The sequence below is a fragment of the Vidua chalybeata genome, chromosome 6, assembly GCF_026979565.1.
Source record: "Vidua chalybeata isolate OUT-0048 chromosome 6, bVidCha1 merged haplotype, whole genome shotgun sequence".
NCBI classification, from domain to species: domain Eukaryota; kingdom Metazoa; phylum Chordata; class Aves; order Passeriformes; family Viduidae; genus Vidua; species Vidua chalybeata.
In genome coordinates, this window is record NC_071535.1 from 5,101,122 (window position 1) to 5,122,799 (window position 21,678).

At 49.3% G+C, this 21,678-nt stretch overlaps 1 protein-coding gene across 2 annotated transcripts in view; it reads left to right on the forward strand.

Moving 5' to 3' along the window:
- Positions 1 to 20,527, forward strand: part of DAAM1 (dishevelled associated activator of morphogenesis 1) — a 91,301-nt gene extending 70,774 nt beyond the window's left edge. The window contains exons 17-27 of one of the 2 annotated variants that reach the window (XM_053946296.1): positions 1,669 to 1,698; positions 3,016 to 3,119; positions 7,919 to 8,003; positions 8,795 to 8,901; positions 10,639 to 10,727; positions 11,049 to 11,217; positions 11,930 to 12,037; positions 14,498 to 14,558; positions 15,182 to 15,313; positions 16,837 to 17,007; positions 17,613 to 20,527. In XM_053946296.1, the coding sequence (XP_053802271.1) occupies positions 1,669 to 1,698; positions 3,016 to 3,119; positions 7,919 to 8,003; positions 8,795 to 8,901; positions 10,639 to 10,727; positions 11,049 to 11,217; positions 11,930 to 12,037; positions 14,498 to 14,558; positions 15,182 to 15,313; positions 16,837 to 17,007; positions 17,613 to 17,822 (1,266 nt within the window). In that variant the 3' untranslated portion in view covers positions 17,823 to 20,527. The remainder of the gene's footprint in view (positions 1 to 1,668; positions 1,699 to 3,015; positions 3,120 to 7,918; positions 8,004 to 8,794; positions 8,902 to 10,638; positions 10,728 to 11,048; positions 11,218 to 11,929; positions 12,038 to 14,497; positions 14,559 to 15,181; positions 15,314 to 16,836; positions 17,008 to 17,612) is intronic. The other variant, XM_053946297.1, reaches the window with a different exon arrangement.
- The last annotated feature ends 1,151 nt before the right edge of the window (positions 20,528 to 21,678 follow it).

Sequence of the window (21,678 nt, forward strand, 5' to 3'; positions counted from 1 at the left end):
CCCAGCCGAGGCTCTGCAGATGTCCCTGTCCCCAGAGGAGGTCTCAGCCCTGCAGCTGTACAGAATACCAGCATTTACAGAAAAGCCAGCAGGAGTTTTTGGCTGTGACATGAGAACTGGCAGTAGCTGTGTAAGGCTGTGCATGTAGTGATGGAGAAAGGCAAGTCCAGGACCATCAGGGCTTAAACTACACAGGGGTTTTGTGCCTCTTTCAGGGATGCCTTGAGAGTCTTCATGGGGGTAGAGGCTGGGAGTGATGTTGATAAGTAGCAGTGACACAGCCAGGGCAGTTCTGGCAGGTCCTGCAGCGGTGAGTGATGTAAAAGAGTCAGGGCCAAGTGGAAAAAATATGTGTTGTTGAACCAGGGGCTTAGCAGTGAGCTGGGAAAGAATTCATCTCCCAAAAAAGGATGAAGGAAATAAAGCCTCCAGCTCCTCCGTGCGAGGAAGAGTGACCTGCACAGGGGCCAGGGACAGCAGGGCTGGGAATTGTTTGTGGGGATGGTGACAGCACATTTAAAACTGCTCCTCCTTACACCATCCTGCAGCAGAGGCGGGATCACTGTTCCTGTGAGGGAGAGGGGCAGGGATGAGGCTGGTTTGAGGCAGAGAGGGAGGGGTTTTGTAGTGAACCTTTTCTCTACCTTAATTCATGAGGAGCCCTCCCTCTCCTAGAGCAGGGGACTGCAAAGAAAACCACCATGTCCTCCTTCTCCAGCAGCCTGGAGCAAGTCTGAGCATCGTGGGGCAGGGTTGAAATGGAAGGAAGAGCTCCTAATTAGGGACCAGCTTAATGAAGATAAAGATACCCATTGGAGCTTGTGGGTGTGCTTTGTGCCTGTCCCACAAAGGAGACTTCTGAGAACAGATTGAGTAGTGAAACTCTGCTCCTTAGCCTTAACTGAACCAGAGACTTTTAGCCACAAGACTCTTGATCAGCAGAGCCCAGCCAAGGGGATGGGGAAGGAAAACTCCCATGTGTGTGCACACATGTGCGGTGCCAGCTTTACTGCACCTGCTTCCAGTGGGCTGGGGAGAGCCCAGCAGGACAGCCAGGTCTGGGGAGGGGCATGGTGCTGGTGGGTATTGGGGTGGCACTTGGCCAGGCTGCAGAGCCCTGGAGAAGCAGGGAGGAGGAGGAGGATGAGAACTCGAGGGGAAGCATGTTGCTGTGGCAAATGGTAAAGTTTTGCTGTGGCCAGATTTGCTGTGGGATGCGCCTCTCGTTATTTCCACTTAAAAGCCCTGTTTTTCCTGGCAGTCACATTGGCATTTCAGTCCCTCAGATGTGCAAGAACCAGCAATTTTCCTCCCGGCACGGCAGGCTGAGCAGTGCTGTGCCTTTGGGCCAGTAGCAGGGCTTGGCCAGCATCCTCCCACCTCATCCCGTGTCCCCTCCTCACCCCTGTGCACAGTGTACCTCGGCATGATCCGTTCATGGAGCCTCCTCTTCCATCAGCTCTCCCCTTCTGCACATCCTGTAACCCACATTTTCACCTGCATCCCCCCTGTTTCGGCACTGGCACCCCCAAGTGCCTCCCCATGCTGCCAAACCCCCCCATATTGCACGTTTCCCTCCTCTGTGCTTCAGTTCCCTCTGGTTTTGCTGAGATCACTGAACTGCATGTGTTTTTACTGCCTTTTTCCATGCTTCTGCTATGGCTGTAGGACTTCTTTGTGAATGGTAGCTCCAGACAGGTAAGTGAGCACCTGTAGGAGTGTGATGTGGGGCTGGGGACAGGGACACGGGGGCACCTGGCTGCTTCTGAGGGGGGTTTAATGTGTGACAAACGGGGTTGAATCAGAGATCACCAGAAGGAGCAGCTTGAAAGTTGATGCTGGGGAGGCTGGTAAGGCAGACCCCACCCTCTGTGCTGCCTGGCCTGAGGTGAAAGCCAATGTCTGAGTCCAGGAGTTGGATTTTTAGATGCAGCTGAACCCAGAGAAGCTCCTAGCCCTGAGGAGTTTTTGTTTTCAAAAGATGGAAATAAAACCACGGGTTGAAGCTCTCTGCTTGGTCAGAGCTGGCAAGGCACATGAGAGGGGCAGCTGGTGCTGGGTGACTTGGGGCTCATTTTCCATCACCTGCCTCTCTTCCCACTTCTCATATCTGTGTGTTCTCTTTGTTGAAACAAGAAAATGAGGAAAAAATGGTAATTTCAGTGCTTACTCTCTGCCCTTGCAGTGGCCATGTGCCAGGTCTCCTATGCTCGTGGATGTTTAGTGTGGATCTGTAACGTTCAGGACCTTGCAGCTCCAGATTGTGTTCCTTCCAGAAGGATTAAATAGCCAGCTTTTAATTGATTAACCTTACTAAAATATGCAATATGGTAAATTAAAACCTGGGGCAACATGAACTCCTCGGGCAGCCCTACAAAGCTGCTGTTACGTTGATCTGCCCATTTGCCCACAACCACAGTATTGTTACTCATCTGAAGGTAATGTGTTTAAGCCACTTAGGAGATATAGGTGCTTATGCCACACCGATTCCTGCTTTCAAATCCCTTCTTTTGGGAGGATTTCACTGAAAAAGCTGCTGGTTGCTTCTGCAAGTCTGATAGCCTGAATTGGTCAGCTGGCTCGGGAGGACTGATGCATGAAGGGTGATCACAGATGTTTTTGGAGCAGGGGTGAGGAACAAGAGCGATGCTGAGTGTGTGCAGCAGCCCATAATGAAATCCTCCGTGCGAGGGTTTAATGAAGTATCACAAGTATGTATGCTAAGAAAGCCAGCCTTTATTTATTCAGCAGCGCCCGTGTGTTTGCAGATTTTTAAATCTTCCCTGTCTGAGAAAATATTTACATTTCTAACCAGTGGCTTCAAAGCCAGCTCTGGTTTATGAAATGACTTACTGTGTTTTGGTTACAGGCGAGGGGTTTTGCCCATAACCTGTAGTGACACTCCTGATTAATGGGGGCCCACTGTGTATCACACTGCTGTGTGCTGAGAGTACTAAATGTCCTTGCTGCTCCATGGCTCTTCTCCAGGCTTGTCTTATTATTATTTTCTTGTAGAAGGAAGATGCCATCGATGACACTTTGAGTTCCCGGCACAAAGTCAAGGAGCTTTCTGTCATCGACGGCCGAAGAGCTCAGAATTGCAACATCCTCCTCTCCAGGTATGGTTGATGCCTTGTTGCCCTCTGGGGAGTGGGGGGATGCTTAACACCCTGCCCTGGGCTGCCCTGAGTGTGCTCCTCATCCCTGGAGCAGGGGGTTGATGCCAGGAGCCAGTGCAGCAGGACAGCCAGTGAAACCTGAACCCAGCTATAGCCTTACATCCTCAAGGTGGGGTGACCTGGAGGGGGGGCAGTGCCATTAAGGGGGCAATTTGGTGTCCCTGGAAAGCCCCCGAGGGGCTGGGATACCCAGTGAGCTTTCACAGCAGGTGGAAGGGGGTTGATTTCACCTCTTCTCTTTCTCAGCCTGGGTTTTGTTTGCTCTTTGCTGGTGGTTGAAGAGGGTCTGTCTGGGCTGGGGAAGTGCTGGGTATCAGCAGGGTTCAGGGAGCAGCAGTAATTGGGCCAGGACCTTGCTGCCCACATCTGAATTTTGGGAAGGGGATGTCCCCCTCTTACAGCTGCCCTGCTGGTCTGACAGCCTCCCTCACACTCCTCACCAGGCAGGCTCAGCACTGCTACCAGCAATTTAATCTGATCTCCAAACGACTGCCAAAATTATAAAAATTATTTTGGCAAGATAAACTACACCAATAAGACTGAATTTCCTGAGCAAAGGGAAACCAGGTTGCGGTGGTCTGAAAGGATGAGCTGTCAGTGTAGCTACTTGGAAAAAAAAACATCGGAAGAGCAGCAGAAAATGCCACTTGTTTCTGACTCACCCAGCAAAAAATAAATCCACCATCAGTAAAATTTAAAAATATTCACTCTGCTGTCTGGAGCACAGAAGCTTCTGTGCTACCCAGGACTGGCCAGGATGTAGCAGCATTGCTGCTACATTGGGTTTGCAGCCAAATTTGGTATTTTTCCAGACTGTGGGTTCTGTCTGGTTCTTCCAAGTGGAGATGGTGCCTTGTCTGGGCAGCCCACCTGATTTCCTTCTCTAGAAAGCTTGGAGAGGCTGATGTCTGCAAAAAAAAAAAAAAAACCCATCTGGGTGGGTAACTCAGCCCCTGGTGCTTCTCCTGGAGGTGGCTGGCAGCCCGTGGGCAGTGAGAGCGATGAGTGCCACAGCATTTGGGGGTAAAACTGCCCTGCTTTTGGCTGGCTCTGCTCTGGGCTGCTTCTGGGGATTTTCGTGCTTCCTAGCAGTCCAAATAAAAAAGGATGATGATGAAAGCAGAGTTTAAAGCAGCAGGCAAATGAGTATGTCTGTGGCAGGCAGCTATTAGCAAGTAAAACGATGGGATTTGGGGCACTGGCTGAGCTGCTCCTGGCATACGTAGGCTGAGCGTCGAGTGGGTTTAGGTGTGATTCAGCCAGAGGTTTAAATGTATATTTGGAAGTTAAGCACACAAATAGGCCCTTCAGTGGGAAGGGGAGAGACCCAACCACTCAACTTCAAAGGCATCTTGCACATCCTACTGAGTGAAGGTCTCAATTTCATCTCACCAGCAAACCTTTCTCTTCCAAGAAAGCAATGGCTGGAAACAAATTGCCAGTAACTAATCCCACAAAAAGGGCAGGATGGAGGTTGCTGCCTGCCTGCCTTTCCCTGTGGGCCAGCTCCTAGGGGAGAAGCAGGATCAGACTTGCCCTGCAAGGTGGTCCTCAGGCTTCTCTATGGCTTTTCCAAGGCCCATCCTCATGCAGGGATGAGTGGCTTTGAAGTTGCTGTGACTTGCCTCAGATGCTGCTTTGGAAGTGCTTTGGAGTTCATCCCATGGTACTCCCAGGACCACAATTGAGCTTCTCTCCCCGAAATCCCTTTGGGTGATTTGATGCCAAGCATCTCAGAGGTGGTGTAGGGATAAAGCCCAAGCATCCTTTTAGTATTCTCAGGTCCAGCTCCTGCATCTCCAGCAGACTGGATCACTGGGCAAACCCTTTTGCCTCTGCCCACCCCAAAGCTGGGCAGAGCAGTGGTTCCCTGGTCCCAGTGTTCCAAAGGGACTGGTCTGGCACCTGGGCTGCTGCTGTCCCACCTCTCTTGCATGGCCACCATGGGGCTGAGCAGACTTTCACATGTGAAAGGACCTGCAGGCTTGGCCCCTGGTTTAGCCCAGACATTTGTGAGCTCACCAGGCATTGTCTGGCTCGCAGCGTGGAAAGATTACGGCCAGTGAGATACTTTATCTTTCTCTGTAGATTTATTTTTTTGCCTGTTTCCCTTGCTTTGGGAGAAATTACTGCACAGTGAGATCACTGGATTTTCCTCCAGCTTGTAATGCAGCACAAGAATATTTTTAATGCTTGCTTTTTCCTTCTGTTTTTTGGAGATCGCTTTGCTGATGTCAGTGCCTCACCGTGTCTCCCTCTGTGAACCCAGCACGTCCTTGCTTTTGCTCCCTGTGCATGGGTGTGTATTTTTAGTCCTGCTAGATGCAAACGTGCCCCTCGCTCCACCGTTTTCCGCCTGTGCTGGCAGTGAATGGCCCGTTTCATTCCTCTCTCCCAGCGAGGCAACATGAGGCTTTTTTTTTTTTTTTTCCCCTCAAATGAATGTGGCTTTTCAGGGAGGGCGCGTCCCTTTCCCGGCGGAATTTGTTTTTCCCCTTCACACTTATTACGTCCTCCACGGGGTCTGACAAAAGCCACGGCGAGCAGGCCGGGCTGGCGAGCTGTCACCTCGCATCGCCGGGCTGCTGCCTCTAAATCCCTGTGACAGCAAGTCCTGTGACCCCGTTCCTCTCAGACGGCTCGCCTTCGACAGCTGCTGCCAACAATGATAATTATTGCAGTTATAGATAAGCTTCTAGCTTTCACTGGCCCCTTTCCCATCAAATTGTCTGAGAAGCTGTTTTCTTCTGGCGCCCCGCGCTTGCTCTCTGCTGATGCAGGGGCAGGCTCTTGTTCTTGGCACTGGCTTGTGATGATTCCTGAGAAAAGTTGTTTGGTTTTTTTTTTTTCCAATCTCGTTCTTTTTAAATGCATTTTTATTGTTGACTTTGATTTCAATGAGTAAGGGCTTAAAAAAGTCACCCTCATCTTCCCCCACCCTCCTGGAGATGATCATGGTACTTTTCTGTGCTGTAGGTGTTTGCTATGGATGAGGAGTAGCTGCCTGCCCACCCCTTTATAAGGAGCATTTTTGCCTCCCAGGGATCCCCAAATGCCCAGATCTAGCCAATGTCTGCTTTTTATCAGGGTGGAGACCGGTGCTGGTGGTCTGAGCATTCCTGTTTCTGCTGGGGTGTAAAAGGAGTTCTCCTGCAGTTTCATATCCCACCTTGGATCATGTCCCATCCTTGCTACTGCCATTGTAAGGGACAGTGGGGGTGACCCCACTGCAAGCAGCAGAGGGGATATTTTCCAAGGATTCTGGATTTGTTCCTTGCATGATGACCCCAACAATTGTCTTGGCCGCTGCTCTGTGCAGTCTTTGAGCTTGTTTAATTACTCAGAGTGATCAAGTCAACTCCCAATCTTCTTTTTGATCTGCTGATCAGGTTGACTTCCAAGGTCTCACATCCTGCTGTAGGGTGTGTTTCTGGTTTCAGCTCATTCCTTTGAGCCACATCCAGTGTTTCAGCATCCTTTGGCAGCACTGATCACCAATACTGAGGCCATGGGGTTCCTCAAACAGGTGTTTTCAACTCTGTGGTTTTTCCCTGTGTGCAAGTACAGGGAATTACATTTTTTAAGCTGGATCTGTTGCAATGGCTTTAACCACGAGTGCATGCCAGGAGAGAGAGAGAGGATGTAAATGGAGTTGCAGGAGTTTCCAGGCTTTCCCTTTATTTAATTTAGATTATTTTATAGACCACAATGCAAAAAATAAGAAAAATACATGTGGTTTTGCAATCAAAGTCCTTGCAGGGAGCGGTTCCTTGCAGTCAAATTAAACTGTAATTAATGGCTGCTGTAGCCCAGGAGGAGCTGAGGGCGTCTTTCCATCTCTGTTGCCTCAGCTCAGTGTGGGCTGCTGGCAGAAAAATCCCTGCCAGGAAAGCCCAGCCTGGTAGTGCTTGCTGTGACACGGTGGTCTGTGGTTTTGGAAATTTGCAATTTGAGGCTGCATCTTCAGTTCCTGTTAGGTGAAGTAGAGGAAGAAAAAGGTGGAGGAGAGACTGCTTTCCAGCACCTTACACTTACAAGAGCATTGAATCCCCACCCCTCCAAAGAAAACCAAACTGATGGGTTCCTTGGGATGCTGAACATCCACTTGTCCAGATTTTGGATTTCTTTCTATTTTTTTCCTAGAGGTAGACTCAGGCTGAAGGTGGTCAGGAAAAGTGAGAGAAGACAATGTTTGAATCCAAGAACAGCAGTGGAAATTGGCCAGATTTTCCTTAAGGGTTGTGAGATTGGGTTTAGGAGCAGTGCTGAGCTGCACTCCTGAGCCTGGGCTGGGCTCTGTTGTCAGTGGGAATGTAACCTCACTGGCCCTGTGGCCTTTGGGGGTGCTGGAACTGCAGGAGCAGCATTGCTATGGGCAGGAGTTACATCTGAAAGTTGGATATTTAATGTACTGCTTACAACCCTTACCTGAAGTACTGTTAAACAGGGAAATAGGGAATGGCAGCTGCAGTGTGGGGAGAGGGAATTGGTTTGGGGGGTTTGACCCCCTGTTTTGCAGCAGGGCCAGGGCTGCTCAGTGCTGTGCTGAGCCTTGGCAGAGCACAGCCCTACCACATTTCTCACACATCCTCCTTCATAATGTGCTGGATAGAGCTGTTTGTGACGCTGCTGCTGGCTGGGGGTTCAGCTGTTCATGTTGCACAGGGGTGTAAGGAAATGCTCCTGAGCCTTCCCCAACTGCTGGGCTGGAATAACTCTCCTTTCCCTCCACCTCCCAGGCTGAAACTCTCGAATGACGAGATCAAACGAGCGATTTTGACAATGGATGAGCAGGAGGACCTCCCAAAAGACATGCTGGAACAGGTGGGCAACGTGTCTTGTGCTCTTTTATGGTTGCCTCATGCTGAGAGAATGCTGTGCAAAGTGCCTGGGACCAAAAGCACAGCTTTGAGTGTGCTGGCCCCCAAATTATTTACCAGCCACATGCTGAAAAACCACCCAGGTGGGCTGGAGCAGTAGGAAAGCAGCTCAGTTGTGGCATCAGTGCTGGGGGCAGTATGGCCCCCATGTGCCATTCCTGTACCTGGGCCTGCCCTGGGACCCTGAGGTGGGGCCATTTTGTCTTTTTGTGGCTGCAGCTTGAAGTTTGTGCTCAGTGGTGGTTTATTTTTGAAAGGTTTGACAGTGTTTTTGCAGTCCTCAAAAGGGGAATCCCATTTTCACCCCCTCTGAATCCCTTTGGAGGCATATTATTCACCTGTCCTTAAAGCTGAGCTGGTAATTGCACTTCGAGCAGAGATGTGGGAGGATTCATTTCATGAAATTTTCATCTGCTAATAAGTAGAGTTGCAGCAAATGGGAGTCCCTGACTGACATCTCCTCTGGCAGAGCTGATGTTGAAACCTCCTTGGAGCAGACTTAATTCATTTGTTGTAAAAGCTGAGTGATGGCAGGGCAGAGGCAGGAGACACTGACGTGATGGAGTAATGTGAGGAAGGTCACAGGGACAGCAATAACACTTATTTCACAGGTGCCTTGGGGTCACTGTCTGTACATGCTGAAAAGGTGTCAGACTCCAGGAAATAAATCACTTTTTAGCTCCTGAAAAAGTGTGTATGGATCTCACATCCACTGCTGTGCTTTCTCCTGGTCAGCTCCTGAAGTTTGTTCCTGAAAAGGGGGACATTGACCTGCTGGAAGAGCATAAGCACGAGCTGGACCGCATGGCCAAGGCTGACCGGTTCCTCTTCGAAATGAGCAGGTTGGTGGCTCAGGGGACACATTTTGGTCAGTGGCTGCACAGGCTGATTGGGAGGTGGCAGTTCCATGGAGCCTGCTTGGGAAATAAGTCCTTCTTACTGTTTTTCACATCAAGAGATGAGCGGGCCAAGCAGACAGGAGGTGCTCCAAATCATAAGGATTATTTGCGATGCTCTGGTCCTAAAATCAGGGTTGTGCTCCCATACAAGCAGCAGCTGGAGAGAAGCAGGAGAGAGGGATGGGGAGATGGATTTTGTGGTGGTTCTGGGTTGATGGTTGGACTAGATAATTCTGAAGGTGTCTTCTGACCTTGATGATTCTGAGATTCTGTGATCTAACCTGGTCAGGTGGAAGGTGTCCCTGTGGGGCAGAGGGGTTGCAACTAAATGATCTTTCAGTCCCTTCCAACCCAAACCATTCTATGATTCATTGTGGCCCAGGTGGGAAGTGCTGTTAGAATGATAGCACAATGCTCCTTTCTCTTTCATCCTAATGAATATTCAGGCCTGATGGATGTACATTTTGCCCTGCTGTGTAGATGAGTCCCACTTCTCACCTCAGGACTGACTCATCTCCAGGGCTCCTGAGACTATATGAGGCAGAAAGGAAATGTCATTTCTTCATGCTCCTGGTAGCAATCATTTAAGACTTAGGAGTCTTCAGGGATGAATAACCTTATCTATTGCATGCACATCCTCTTGAGGTGCTGGGTTAAAATCTTGAAGCTCCTTATTTGAATTGAACTGAGCATTGAGCTCTTTGAATTTCTTAGCTGAACTTCAAGCCAGTCACTTGTTGGCAAGGTCAGCGAGTTTTACAATTGGAGATTGCACTGGGAGATCAAAAATAGAAATGCTCCTGTCCTCCCTGATGTGCTGTGTGCTTGCTGAGTGTCAAAGGCAGGCAGGATGAGGCTGTGGAGCTCAGACCTGAGCCCTCGGGGCTCAGTGACACTCAGAATGAACTTTTCTATCACAGGTCACCTTTCTTCTTCACAGGCTCTCGCCCAAGTGTTGCTCCCATGCCTTCACCCTTTGGAAAGCACAATGTGCTGATGCAAATGTTTTCCTTGATTTCCAGCAGGGCTTTTTAATTTTGCCCTGTGGTCTGTAACCCAGTGTGATGTCTTTGTCACCTCTGATTAGTACAACAGTGTAGCTCATGGCTCTGTGTGTGAGCACGTCTCCCGTGGGTCCTTGGTGCAAGTGACTCAAGTCAGACTGCCATGTGCATACAAGTGAGATCTTGGTTAGCATAAACACAACTGACATGAGCAGAGCCATCAGTGACTTGCCCAGGAAAGGGGCTTTCCAGCCCAGTCCATCAATCTGATGATCAGAAGGTCCAGTTTCATTAGTTCTGGTCATAGGTGAGCCTCTCTCCAGCTGCAGCTCATCACAAAGCCATAGGGAGCTCAGACCTCATCAGCACCTTTGCTTAGGAGTGGTTGTGAAAGAACTGTTTGTTCATAGCAATGGGGTGTAAAAATCCACTTGTTGAACCTGCTGAGTTAAGGGGATAGGCTTAAGCATGTGCTTAAGAACTCACGGGGATCCACCCCAGGACAGCTGTAGCTTCAGTTGTCATTTTTTCCCATCCCAGCACAGTTTCAGGGAGAAAAGGGGTCATTATTTTTTAATCACCCTGGCTCAGGCGTGCTTTGTGAGCACAGCTGTGAGCAATGGAGCTCTGCCTGGAGCCAGCAAAGCTCAGCCTGCTCCTCCTCTTTGTTTTCCAGGATAAACCATTATCAGCAAAGACTGCAGTCCCTCTACTTCAAGAAGAAGTTTGCAGAGAGAGTTGCAGAGGTCAAACCCAAAGTGGAAGGCAAGTGACCAGAGCTGCTAAGGGACTTTGTGCCAGCACAGGGATCACTCCCAGGAAGAGCATCCTCTGTGCCAGGATGAGCCTGGTCCACATGGAGCTGGCAGGGGAAGGGAAGGGAAGGGAAGGGAAGGGAAGGGAAGGGAAGGGAAGGGAAGGGAAGGGAAGGGAAGGGAAGGGAAGGGAAGGGAAGGGAAGGGAAGGGAAGGGAAGGGAAGGGAAGGGAAGGGAAGGGAAGGGAAGGGTCACTCTTTGGGGGTACTGAAGGGGTTGCTGGTGGGCTGTTGTGACCAGGGGTAATGTCCCACCCCTCTCTGCTTTCAGCCATCCGTGCTGGCTCCAAGGCAGTGCTGCAGAGCAGCAGCCTCCAGCAGCTCCTGGAGGTGGTCCTGGCCTTTGGGAACTACATGAACAAGGGCCAGAGGGGCAATGCCTTCGGGTTTAAGATCTCCAGCCTCAACAAGATTGCAGACACCAAGTCCAGCATTGACAAGTGAGCAGCCCCTGCCCTTATCCTTGGTAGCATCCACGGGCCCCAGGGGTGTTGGGGGCATGCAGAGGTCATTAGCATTACCTCTGGGACATGGGTAGGTGGGAGCAGTCCCCTCCTCTTGCTGCCCAATTTTTTTGAGCAGGACAGCTTTCAAGGGAAGCCAAGCTGCAGATCAGCACAGCGATTGATGGAGCCTTTCCTTCCTGGGCTGGCTAAACTGCAGCCAAGGCTGATGAGAAGGATCATCTTCCAAATGCTTTTTAACCCCTTTGGAGATGCCAAGAGCCAGAGAAAGGGTTCCCAGGGGCTTTTATCCACAGGAACTCCCTCTGCCATTCTCTCATACTGATGCAGCCATTGCCTGGTTTGCTCTGCCCTGCTGAGCTCTGTTCACAGAGCAAGAGGAGCTGGGTCAGGTCTCAAACCTGCCTGGTCTCATCCATCGGTAAAGACAGTGGAGGACAAGAGCAGTGATTCTCAAGTCACCTTCCTTGGGTTCCTCCTGTGGAGAGCCCTTGCTTGCAGGGACCAGGCTGCTCTGTCTTGTAGCTGTGCATGGGACAGACCCATCCCATGTCCCCAGAGAGGCATCAAGCAGCATCCTTGCAGAAATCCTCAAATAGTTCATTGCTAGGGTTTTACCAGGGGTTTTGACTGAACAATGAGCCCCACAAGATGCTGCCACACTGACCTCTCTGCTCCTCTCTCCTAGGAACATCACCCTGCTGCACTATCTCATCACTGTTGTGGAGAAGAAATATCCCAAAGTCCTCCGCCTGCACGAGGAGCTGCGAGACATCCCACAGGCAGCCAAAGTCAAGTAAGCAGGGATTGAGGTGGCACTGAGGCAGCCCTGGGAGCACCTCTCCCCTCATTTCAGCCTGCTTTTCTGTGTCACCTCACCCCAGCTCGCCCTCCTGGCCAGATCCTGGCTGCTGGGCTGTATCCCATGCCGTGGCCACGCTGGCCCAGAGCAGCCCAGCACTCAGAAGCAAACATCACCTGGCAGCTTTAAATCACAGCCCTTGCAGCAAAGGCTCCAAACTTCTGAGCTTGGGGGAGGAGAGCTGCTTGGAGCAGCCGCTTCCTGTTGCTATCTCACCGCAAAAGCATTTAATTAATTTCTAATGGAGCATTAAGTAATCCGGGAGGAAGCGGCTGCGGTGTGGCTGCAGATAAAGGGCAGCTGTTTATCTTCATGTGCCAGGGAGGCTCTGCCTGCAGCACGGGCAGGACCAGGCAGCTCTGGGAGGGACTCACCTGCATCCAGCTCCTGCCTGCCTCTTGTCCTACCAACATGGAGTTTCTGGGGTTTGCAACCAGCTTTTTAACCCTGCCCAGTGACCTGTTGGGAACAGGCTGTCCCACTTCAGCAAAGCCCTTAAAAACAGCCTGAACCTTTAAGTTTAGGAGGAATCTGCCTTTGCCCTGCAAAGCCCTCAAGTATGTGCTGAAGTACCTCTGAAATCAGTGAGGCTCTGTTTTGGTTTTAAACTCCAGCAGGAGTTTATGGGCTTTGATGCTTCAGGGATGTGAGCAGCAAAGATCACACGTTTCTGCAGCCATTTGTGTTAGCTGTGGACATGAAAAGGGGCTGAAACTGCACCCCTTTAGAGAGGATGCAGTTAGAACAGGTTACCCAGAGAGGTTGTGTATGACCCCTCCCTGGAAGTGTTCCAGGCCAGGTTGGATGGGGCTTGGAGCAGCCTGGGATAGTGGAATGTGTCCCATGGCAGCAGGGTTGGAACTGGATGAGCTTTGAGGTCCCTTCCAACCCACACCATTCCGTGATGCTAAGAAATATACATGGAGTTCACAGTGGCTCGAGGGCCTCCTAAGCCTCAAAGCTCTCTTGTAGCAGTGGTGGGTTCCCAGGGAAGATGTGTACTGGACAAAACAGGGATCCTCATGTATAAAATGTAAAATAATCACCAGCTGTTGGGGTTGAGCACAATGGCAGGACAAATCTTAGCGTGCAGGGAAGAGTGTTTTTCTGCCAGAGGGTGGTTGGGCACTGGAACAGTCTCCCCAGGGCAGTGGTCACAGCACCAAGCCTGGCAGAGCTCCAGAAGCATTTGGACAATGCTCTCAGGCACGGGGTGGGATTCTTGGGGCTGTCCTGTGCAGGGCCAGGAGCTGGACTTGGAGATCCTTGTCAGTCCCTTCCAGCTCAGGATATTCCACGGTTCTGTGGGTGTGTGGTGCTCAGTTTGTAGGCATCAGCTGAGGGCATGGCTGAGCAGGACATGCTCCATGCTGGTGGAGACTCTGGCTTTCCCATGCTGCTGACCTGCAGCTGTTGCACAGACACACGTATGGGAAAGAAAACGCCTGCACAGAGGGTTTCTTTACCCCCCTAAACTTTATCATTTCGCTCTAAACTGGACACCATATGTAACATTTGGGTTTGCTCCAATCTAGAGCGAAACCAGAAAGTTTCTAAAGCTCTGGAAAACCCTGAATTCCCCCCAGTCCTGCAGCTGTGAAGCAGAAATTGCCGCCTCTGTCAATCCCACCGCTAGTAATGAACTGCTGGAGCACAGGCCTCCCAAAACTGCATTTTCCCAGACTAAACCTGCCAGGAATGCTTGCCCCATGACCCAGCGTCAGCATTTCCAGGGACCCCAGCCCTCGCACAGACACCCCTGGAAAGGCATCAAGCCTGTGGTCACTGAGGCTTTGTGAGAAAGCTTCCCCTGACATAGTAGTGGTAGAAACCCGTAAGCACTTGAATTTGAAGCCCATCAGGGGCTTGAGCCTTGTGTAAGCAAAGGCAGTGCCAGACATGGTGATTTATTTTTATTTCTCTATATTTGGGCTGTCTCCCTTTGTGAAAGCCTCACTGCTCCTCGGAAGGATGCTTTGCCTGGTGTTCACCCAACCATGGTACCCTGAATACCTCTTCTCTGTGCACTGGGACAATGATCTCATCTACTTCTGGACCTGGAGAGAAATCTGTGCCCAGCAAGGCACTCTCCTGAGCCATCCTTTCACTTGGAGAGGGCTGGAGGCTGCTGAGCTTGCTAAACCTGCTCAGTCCCCTTGATGAAAAATACAGAAAAGCACTTTGCTTTGAAACAAACAGCTGCAGCCACTTTGAGATAGTCCCAGCTTAGAGGCTGTCAGCCTGATTTGCTGCTTGAGACACGCTGATCTGCAAAAAGGTGGCAATGTGGGTAGGGTTGGGGTCTTTTCATGGGAAAACCATGGTCAAGTTGGTCAGAGAGCTGTAGATTTTGCTAGGAAAAGCTGAAAATTAACATCTTGCTATTTCCAACAGCATGACCGAGCTGGAGAAGGAAATAAACACTCTGAGAAGCGGCCTGAGAGCGGTGGAGACTGTAAGTATTATTTAAATCAAGTATAGTCCAGCCTGGCTCCGAGCAGCACTGCATCGCTCCTTGGGGAGGCAGGCCAGGGAGCTCCCAGTGAAGCTGCTTTTATCTCACATCCTGGAGATCTGTTTGCCTTTCCTTCCTGCCCTGCACGTGTGCCTGTCCTCTCAGGGCTGTTCTGGCACTGAAGTTACCGTGTATGATTAGGCACACGCATGGTTTGTGTCTAATACATCGAGGGAGGCTGAGTGAGCCTAGTGACGATGCCCAAGGAGGATCTGTGATGTGCAGAGGAGTCTGCCCTTGGCTGTAAAACCACGGAGGGTTGGGGAGCACTTCTGCAGCACAGCTGGAGTAGTGATGAAATGGTGGAGGTATCCCAAAGGACTCCCTGTCTTGCTGGATTATCCTGCTTCCATAAACCTTCCTGCAGGATTTGGCCTAAAAGCTTACTTCAGGCAGTGTAATCCAGGGTGTCATGCACGGCAGGGGCAGCAGCAGTGGTGGTGCCAGCAGAACCCCTGCCACTGATTCAGGCACACTCCCAATGACACTCCCAGAGGCCAGTGGTATTTGTGTCCCTCAGCAGCCAGGGCCTGACCAGATTTACCTTTTTTTTCCCCTCAAAGGAGTTGGACTTCCAGAAGTCTCAGGTTCAGCAGGCAGGTGACAAGTTTGTGTCTGTGGTCAGCCAGTTCATCACATTGGCCAGCTTCAGCTTCTCGGATGTCGAAGATCTCCTGATGGAAGCAAAAGAGCTGGTAAGGCCACCAGTGTCCTTGAGATCTGAGCTTTTAGCCTCACCTCCTTCTCCCTGGCAGTCCCCATTGTCCAGTTGGCATTGTCCTTCTGACCCATGCTTGGGCATTGCCACGGACCTTCCTGAGGCCGTGGCTAACCCAGGCCACCCCTTTGGCCTGCTGATGGTAACCTGGCAGATATTCTCAGCAGTGAGTTAGGACTGGTGACAAATGCTCTGCAAACTGTAGCATCTTCTGCTGACTTGACTAGATCTGGAGGAGAAGAAGGTCTGGTTGTGGTCCCCAGCATCTGTGGAAGCCCACTCTGAAGGAATTTTCCGTGGTTGTTGGAAGGGATGGGCTATTGGAGTGCTCCAGCTCTTTTTTTTTAAACGCATGTCCAGATTGAAGTTGTGTTCCTGTTTTCTCTTAGGAAAAGCAGAAACATCCCCGTTTTATAAACTTTATATCACATGAGGAGAGCGTTTTCAGCCTTCCCTCCCCCACCAGAATCTCTAGTAACATGGCAGAGAATTGTAATCTCTTGATTAAAATCAGCAAGATTAACCTCAATTATATTGACTTATATAGTGGCACTTTTCAGATGCCTCCCTGCATCTTGAAGTGTTAAGTCTCTTAAGTAAACAAAGAAATAAAAATTCACCAAATGTCTTTTGAAGAGCCAGGGGCACCCCTGCAAATAAAACTAAATCATACAGGCAGGCTTTAAAAATGTTCCTCTTGGTCTACCCTGCAATATCAAAGCAACTAATAAATCTGTTGGTGCTTTGATTTTGTTTTTCTTCTCTTTTAAGCATGCTTATCTCCAGAATGTGCCTTCACAATTTTAACAAACTTGCCCTGCACAAAGAGTCTCCTTCAGCCTGGAAGTGAGAACAAAGAGTGTCAGTCCCAAGGACAACTCGGGGGCTGCTTGGGGACCGGGACATGTTGGCAGATCGTGGATGTCCTGTCCTGACCTCTGCTACGGCCTCATTCGACTCCCTCACATTACTGGTGTGCAAAACAGCACAAGAGGCAGGAAAACTCCCTATTTCCCTGCCCAGGGCTGTGCCTGAGCCTGGGCAGAAATCTCTTTTAGAAGTTTCACCAACACATTTGGTTTCAATAGCAGAGCATGTGGCAATGATAAATAATACCCCAAAAATACTTCAAAGAAAAACTTAAAAGTGCAAGTTTCCCTTCCCCTGCCGTGTTTACTATTAGTTTTATGTCTTCAGTCCCACAATATTTTGCTTCCTTGTTTTTACTGCTGCTTAGTTAATAAAGTGGAGCTGGGGCAGGGGAGGCTCAGCAGAGCCAGAGGCAAGATGGGGAAAAGGGTCTTGATAGTGATCCAGGTCTTGCAGGGCAGCAGGTAACATCAGGTGATTTATTTCAGGTTTAAATCAAGGCTTGATGAGGCAAAGCCCTGCTGTGTGCTGTGGCTGCTGGAAGTGTTTCACTCTGCTCTGAGAGAGCAGAGTTCTACCAGTCCAGTGGATTTATCCAAGACTGATGCACCCCTGTCTTCTCTCTTCCAGTTTTCCAAGGCTGTGAAGCACTTTGGAGAAGACACAGACAAAATGCAGCCTGACGAATTCTTTGGCATCTTTGACCAGTTCCTTCAAGCTGTGACCGAGGCCAAGCAGGAGAATGAGAACATGAGGAAGAGGAAGGAGGAGGAGGAGCGCCGGGCACGCATGGAGGCACAGGTGAGCACACACCAGCAAGTCTGGCAGCACCTCCAGGGCATCTGGGAGTGGCAACCATGTCATGATGTCCCCATGGTGGTCAGGGTGGCACAGGCAGCACTGAAGACTGGGAAGGGAACTTCTGTGGTCCCAATGGCTTTTCACTTTTGATTACTTGATTAATGACCTTGGTTGGGGAGGTCTTGCAGCTGAAGTGTGCAGCAGAGCTGGTGCTGTCTGTTGGCTGCTGTGACCCACGAGCAGCAGCCATGGGGGGCTGTGACCCTCAGCCCATGGGTTTTATCACAGAATCTCAGAACCATAGAATGGTTTGGACTGGAAGTGACCTAGTTCTATTTCCAACCCCATCACTGTGGGCTTGGACACCTTCCACTAGACAAGGTTGCTCCAAGCCCTGTCCAACCTGGCCTTGGAGCACTGGATGCTCCAAGGACCAGGGATGTGGTCTATCAATAACCCTGACCAGCTCTCATGTGCTGGGCACTGGGGTGGGAAACAACCCTCGTTCCATGAGTTTGGGGATCACCATGCATGTGTTGGGCACCCCCACAACCACCTGTGTGAGACTGAGGTGCCTTCTTTCCCCCCGCCGCCACGACCTGCAGCTGAAGGAGCAGCGGGAGCGGGAGCGCAAGGCGAGGAAGGCGAAGGAGACCGGGGAGGAGAGCGGCGAGTTCGACGACCTGGTGTCGGCCCTGCGCTCGGGCGAAGTCTTCGACAAGGACCTCACCAAGCTCAAGCGCAACCGCAAGCGCATCACCAACCAGCTGGCGGAGAGCGGCCGCGAGAGGCCCGTCACCAAGCTCAACTTCTGAGAAACAAACTGACAACAAAACCCAGCAAAAGACACGCGGGTCAGTCTTTCTGAAGTGGCTATGGTTTTTGGGTTTGTTTTTTTTTTTTTTTTTTGTTGTTGTTGTTTCCATGACACTGCCTTGCGATTCCAAGCGGAACAGTGGCACACTCTCTGTCCCCGCGGGCGAGTGTGTGTGTGTGTAGATACTGTGTATATAGTCGGGTCGGGGGGTGTGGAGGGAGGTGCGTGGGCAGCTCACGTTGGTGAGTGCCAGCACCGCCTCCTCCCCACTCCAAAAAAAAGTAGTTCTCCCCATGCACAAGCACAATGCCGCGTCCGTGGAGCAAGAGAGGACCCAACCCCAAGCCGCCGGTTGTCCCCATGGTCCCAAAGCCAACGGGGAAGCTGCCTCCTGCTGCTCTCCTGCTCAGACCCCCCCAGGGCCGTTTGCAGGGGACGCCTTGCACACAAGCCGAGCGGTTTAAAGAAGAAAAGAAAAAAAAAAAAAAAAAAGCAAAGTTGACTGAACTTTAATCCATTGTTTGTTTGTTTGTTTTCTCTCATGGTTGTGATTATTCTGAGAAACGCGCAGATCTGTGCGTTCGCGCTGGTTCCCGAGCTCGGCGCCGCGGGCGCTCCCGGCGATGCTCTTTCCGTCATCCTTGGGAAATGTTCTTTTTCCTCCTGCTGCCACCTTGCTAAAGGACAGACTTTACCCCAAAGTGCTTCTCGCTGTAACGCCACACTGATGTATTTATACTTCTGCAACGTTTTCTGGCCCAAGACGGTGGGAAAGGTTCGGTTCTCGGAGGAGACGAAGAGCATAAACATTTGCGTTGTAACTTTTGTTCTTGCTTTCTGTTCAATGGGACAAACTGTATCCTCTGTCAAGGTGGGTCAGGACCAAAGGTCTCTGAAATACAAAGGGGTTGGGGTAAAACCCACCAGCTTTCACCCGCCTTCTTTTCCTTTTTCTTTCTCGGACACACAGAAGCAGCGATGCCAAGAAACACTCGTCTCTTAGCCAGGTCCTTTTTTGACTGGTTTGATGTTCATTGTCATTGCAAATTTGTAAGCAGAACTACCTGTCAAATGTCAGTCCAAAAAAAAAAAAAAAAAAAAAGACAAAAAAAATTCAATAATAAAAGTAATTCAGAGCTCTCAGGGAGTAATAATTTAAGGGTTTAGAAAATTAAGAATTGGAGAATAAAAAATAACCACCATTAACATATTAACATTTCTATTCTTAAATTATGCTGAGTATATAGAGGACTGTTACTTTTTACTTTTATTTATTTGTGGTATGTTTTTTAAGAAAGCAAAACAAAACCTTTTTATACCACCAATACTTTTGTGATCTTTTTTTTTTTGTTTGTTTGTTCTTTTTCCTGTGGAGAGATGAGTTTGTCCCTGTTGCACTAGATATTAACACTATTTGAAATAAGGTTGGTTGTTTTTTTTTGTTTTTTTTTTTTTTTTTGTCAGATAATTGGTATTACTGGTGGGTATGGGATGTCAGTTAACTATATGTACTGTATAGCAAAAGTGCTGTTTAAACTAATTTGTATAAAAAAAAATATGGTTCTAAGCACCTGAAGGCCACGGGGTCTGTGTGCTGAGTGAAAGCTGTGAAATCTCTCTCGAAGCAGAGTTGTCAAGAGCTGTGGTTTTACCATTTTGTTCTTTTCTTCATTGCAACGTTTAACGCACTGTAGATTTAAAAAAAAGAAGAAAAAAAAAGAAAAAAAGAAAAAAAAATACTTTCTGAGTAGCATTTAAAGCAGTAATAAATAAAGCAGGTAAGTGCAAAAATAAGGTCCAGCACCTCATAGCCAAGCAGCTGCAAAACCTGCAGATTATGTTCAAAGGTGGAGTTAAGCACTTTGCTTTAAGAAGGAGGGGGAAATAAAGACAAAAGGTAATGATAATACTATTCCTTAACTAAAGTGCCTCTATTTATATTTTTTATTTATGGCTGAAAAAAAATGGGGCTGATACAATTGAGGGAATGGACTATGGGGGGAATTGAAAATATATAAAATAAGAAGGAAAAAAAAAAAGGTTAAAAAGAAAAAGTTTGGCTTCTGATGGTTTAAGGAATGGTTGGTCACATGTGTTTAATTGGGCAGGTGGTGGGGGTCAGAAAGGGCAATCTCCTCCCGGGGTCCCTGGGTGCCAGCACCCACCCCAGCTCCTGCCTCTGCAACCCCCGTGCCACATCAGGACCTTTCCTGACAGATTTCCTCTTGCCCTTCCAAACCTCTTGGGTTTTTTTTTTTTTTTGTTGTTGTTTTACAACAGCCTGATTATCAGGCTGACTTTGCCATTTCTTTGTTTTCTTTCAAAAAAATAGAAAAAAGAAAAAAAAATTATATCTCTATAAATAAATACAAAGGCTGTGTGCAGGTAATTCCATGTGCCATTGTCGAAAACTACTTTTAGATTGGTGCTGGTGTAAGTAGCCACTCTTTTCTCTTGGGTGTGTATTTTAAAGATGATTTTTTTTTTAATAATGCCAAAAACAAAACAACAAAAAAATCCATAATAATTTGTAAACAAAAATTTATGTCTTGGACCTTATTAGCTTCATAGTGACTAAGGTAGTCTGTTAGGTGCAAGGATGTTAGTAGTTGTAGCTAGTGGGAAATGCTGTGTAATGTTATGAGACTGTACATTTTCTAAGATGGCAATATGCAATAAAGCAGAACGATTTCGGTGAGTGTACACGGCAGAGGCGTGAGTTATTTTTTAGGGGGAAAAAATGGGAAAATTAGGAATTGAGGCAGGTGTTGAAAAAGAGGCTCTCTGAGGGTTGCTCTTTTTTGGGTGTGTTTGCAGGCATTTCTGGGCTCAGGTGATAACTCCCTCACCCTTGCCCTGAGTGCTGGGTTTTAGGAGGTTGGGGTTTTTCCACCCTGCTGGATTGCAGCATCCTCATTGTCACCCACCTGTGGGTTCTGAAATGCCTTCCAGTTGGTGAACTCGTTCATTTCTCCTCGTTTTGTTGTTGCTGATGTCTGTTCCCACCTTGGTGGGAATTTTTCCAAGGCTTTTTCAGTATCCTGCATTGAGGCAGCAGCCAGTTTTGCATCGTGGGATTGGATCCTGTCCCTTTTTCCAGGAGAAGTGCTGGCTGGGCTGGCCACTGTGCCTCTAGCAAGCCTGTCTAGTGATGTTCCCTTGGCAGTAGCCCAAACCTCTCCTGGCTTATTCCTGCTCACCTTTTCCTTTCCCACACACCTTTCCATCCACCTCTGTGTTACTTTCTTTTTCCAGCGCTCTTGAGTGATTTTTGCAGCACCCAAGGACACCCCCAGACCCCACTGCCTGTGCCAGTGGGAGCATCTGCATTGTGCTCTGACCCATGGGATTCCCATTTTGGATTGGGGCTGGCAGGGAGCACAGATTCCATCACCACCCCGGCAGTCGTGGGCTGGTGATGCCATGGGAAAGCAGCCCAGGGCTGTGTGGTGACAGGACCCAAGGAAAACGGGAACAGCTGCAACTTCTCTTCCCATCATAAATCCCCGTGTCCCCAGCAAACATGGCTGGTTGGGGTTTATCCATAAATAGATGTGAACAAGCTGGCCAAACCCCACAAACCGATGAGGGCCTGAAATTCTAGTTTGTGGCAGATTGCAGGTTTCCTGGGCCATGCCATTGAGTGACACAGGATGGTCCCCAGGATGGGGGCAGGGTGGCTCTGGGAGATGTGAGCGAGGTCAAGACACAGCTTTTTATTCAACCAAGATACGTGATGGGAAAAAATATCCTAGTAACTTTCAAGCTTCTTCGACTTTAAACCCTTCCAACATGGCTGGATTAGCAGCATCTATTGTTTAGGAATACAAATTTCAGGTACAATGTTTGTCATC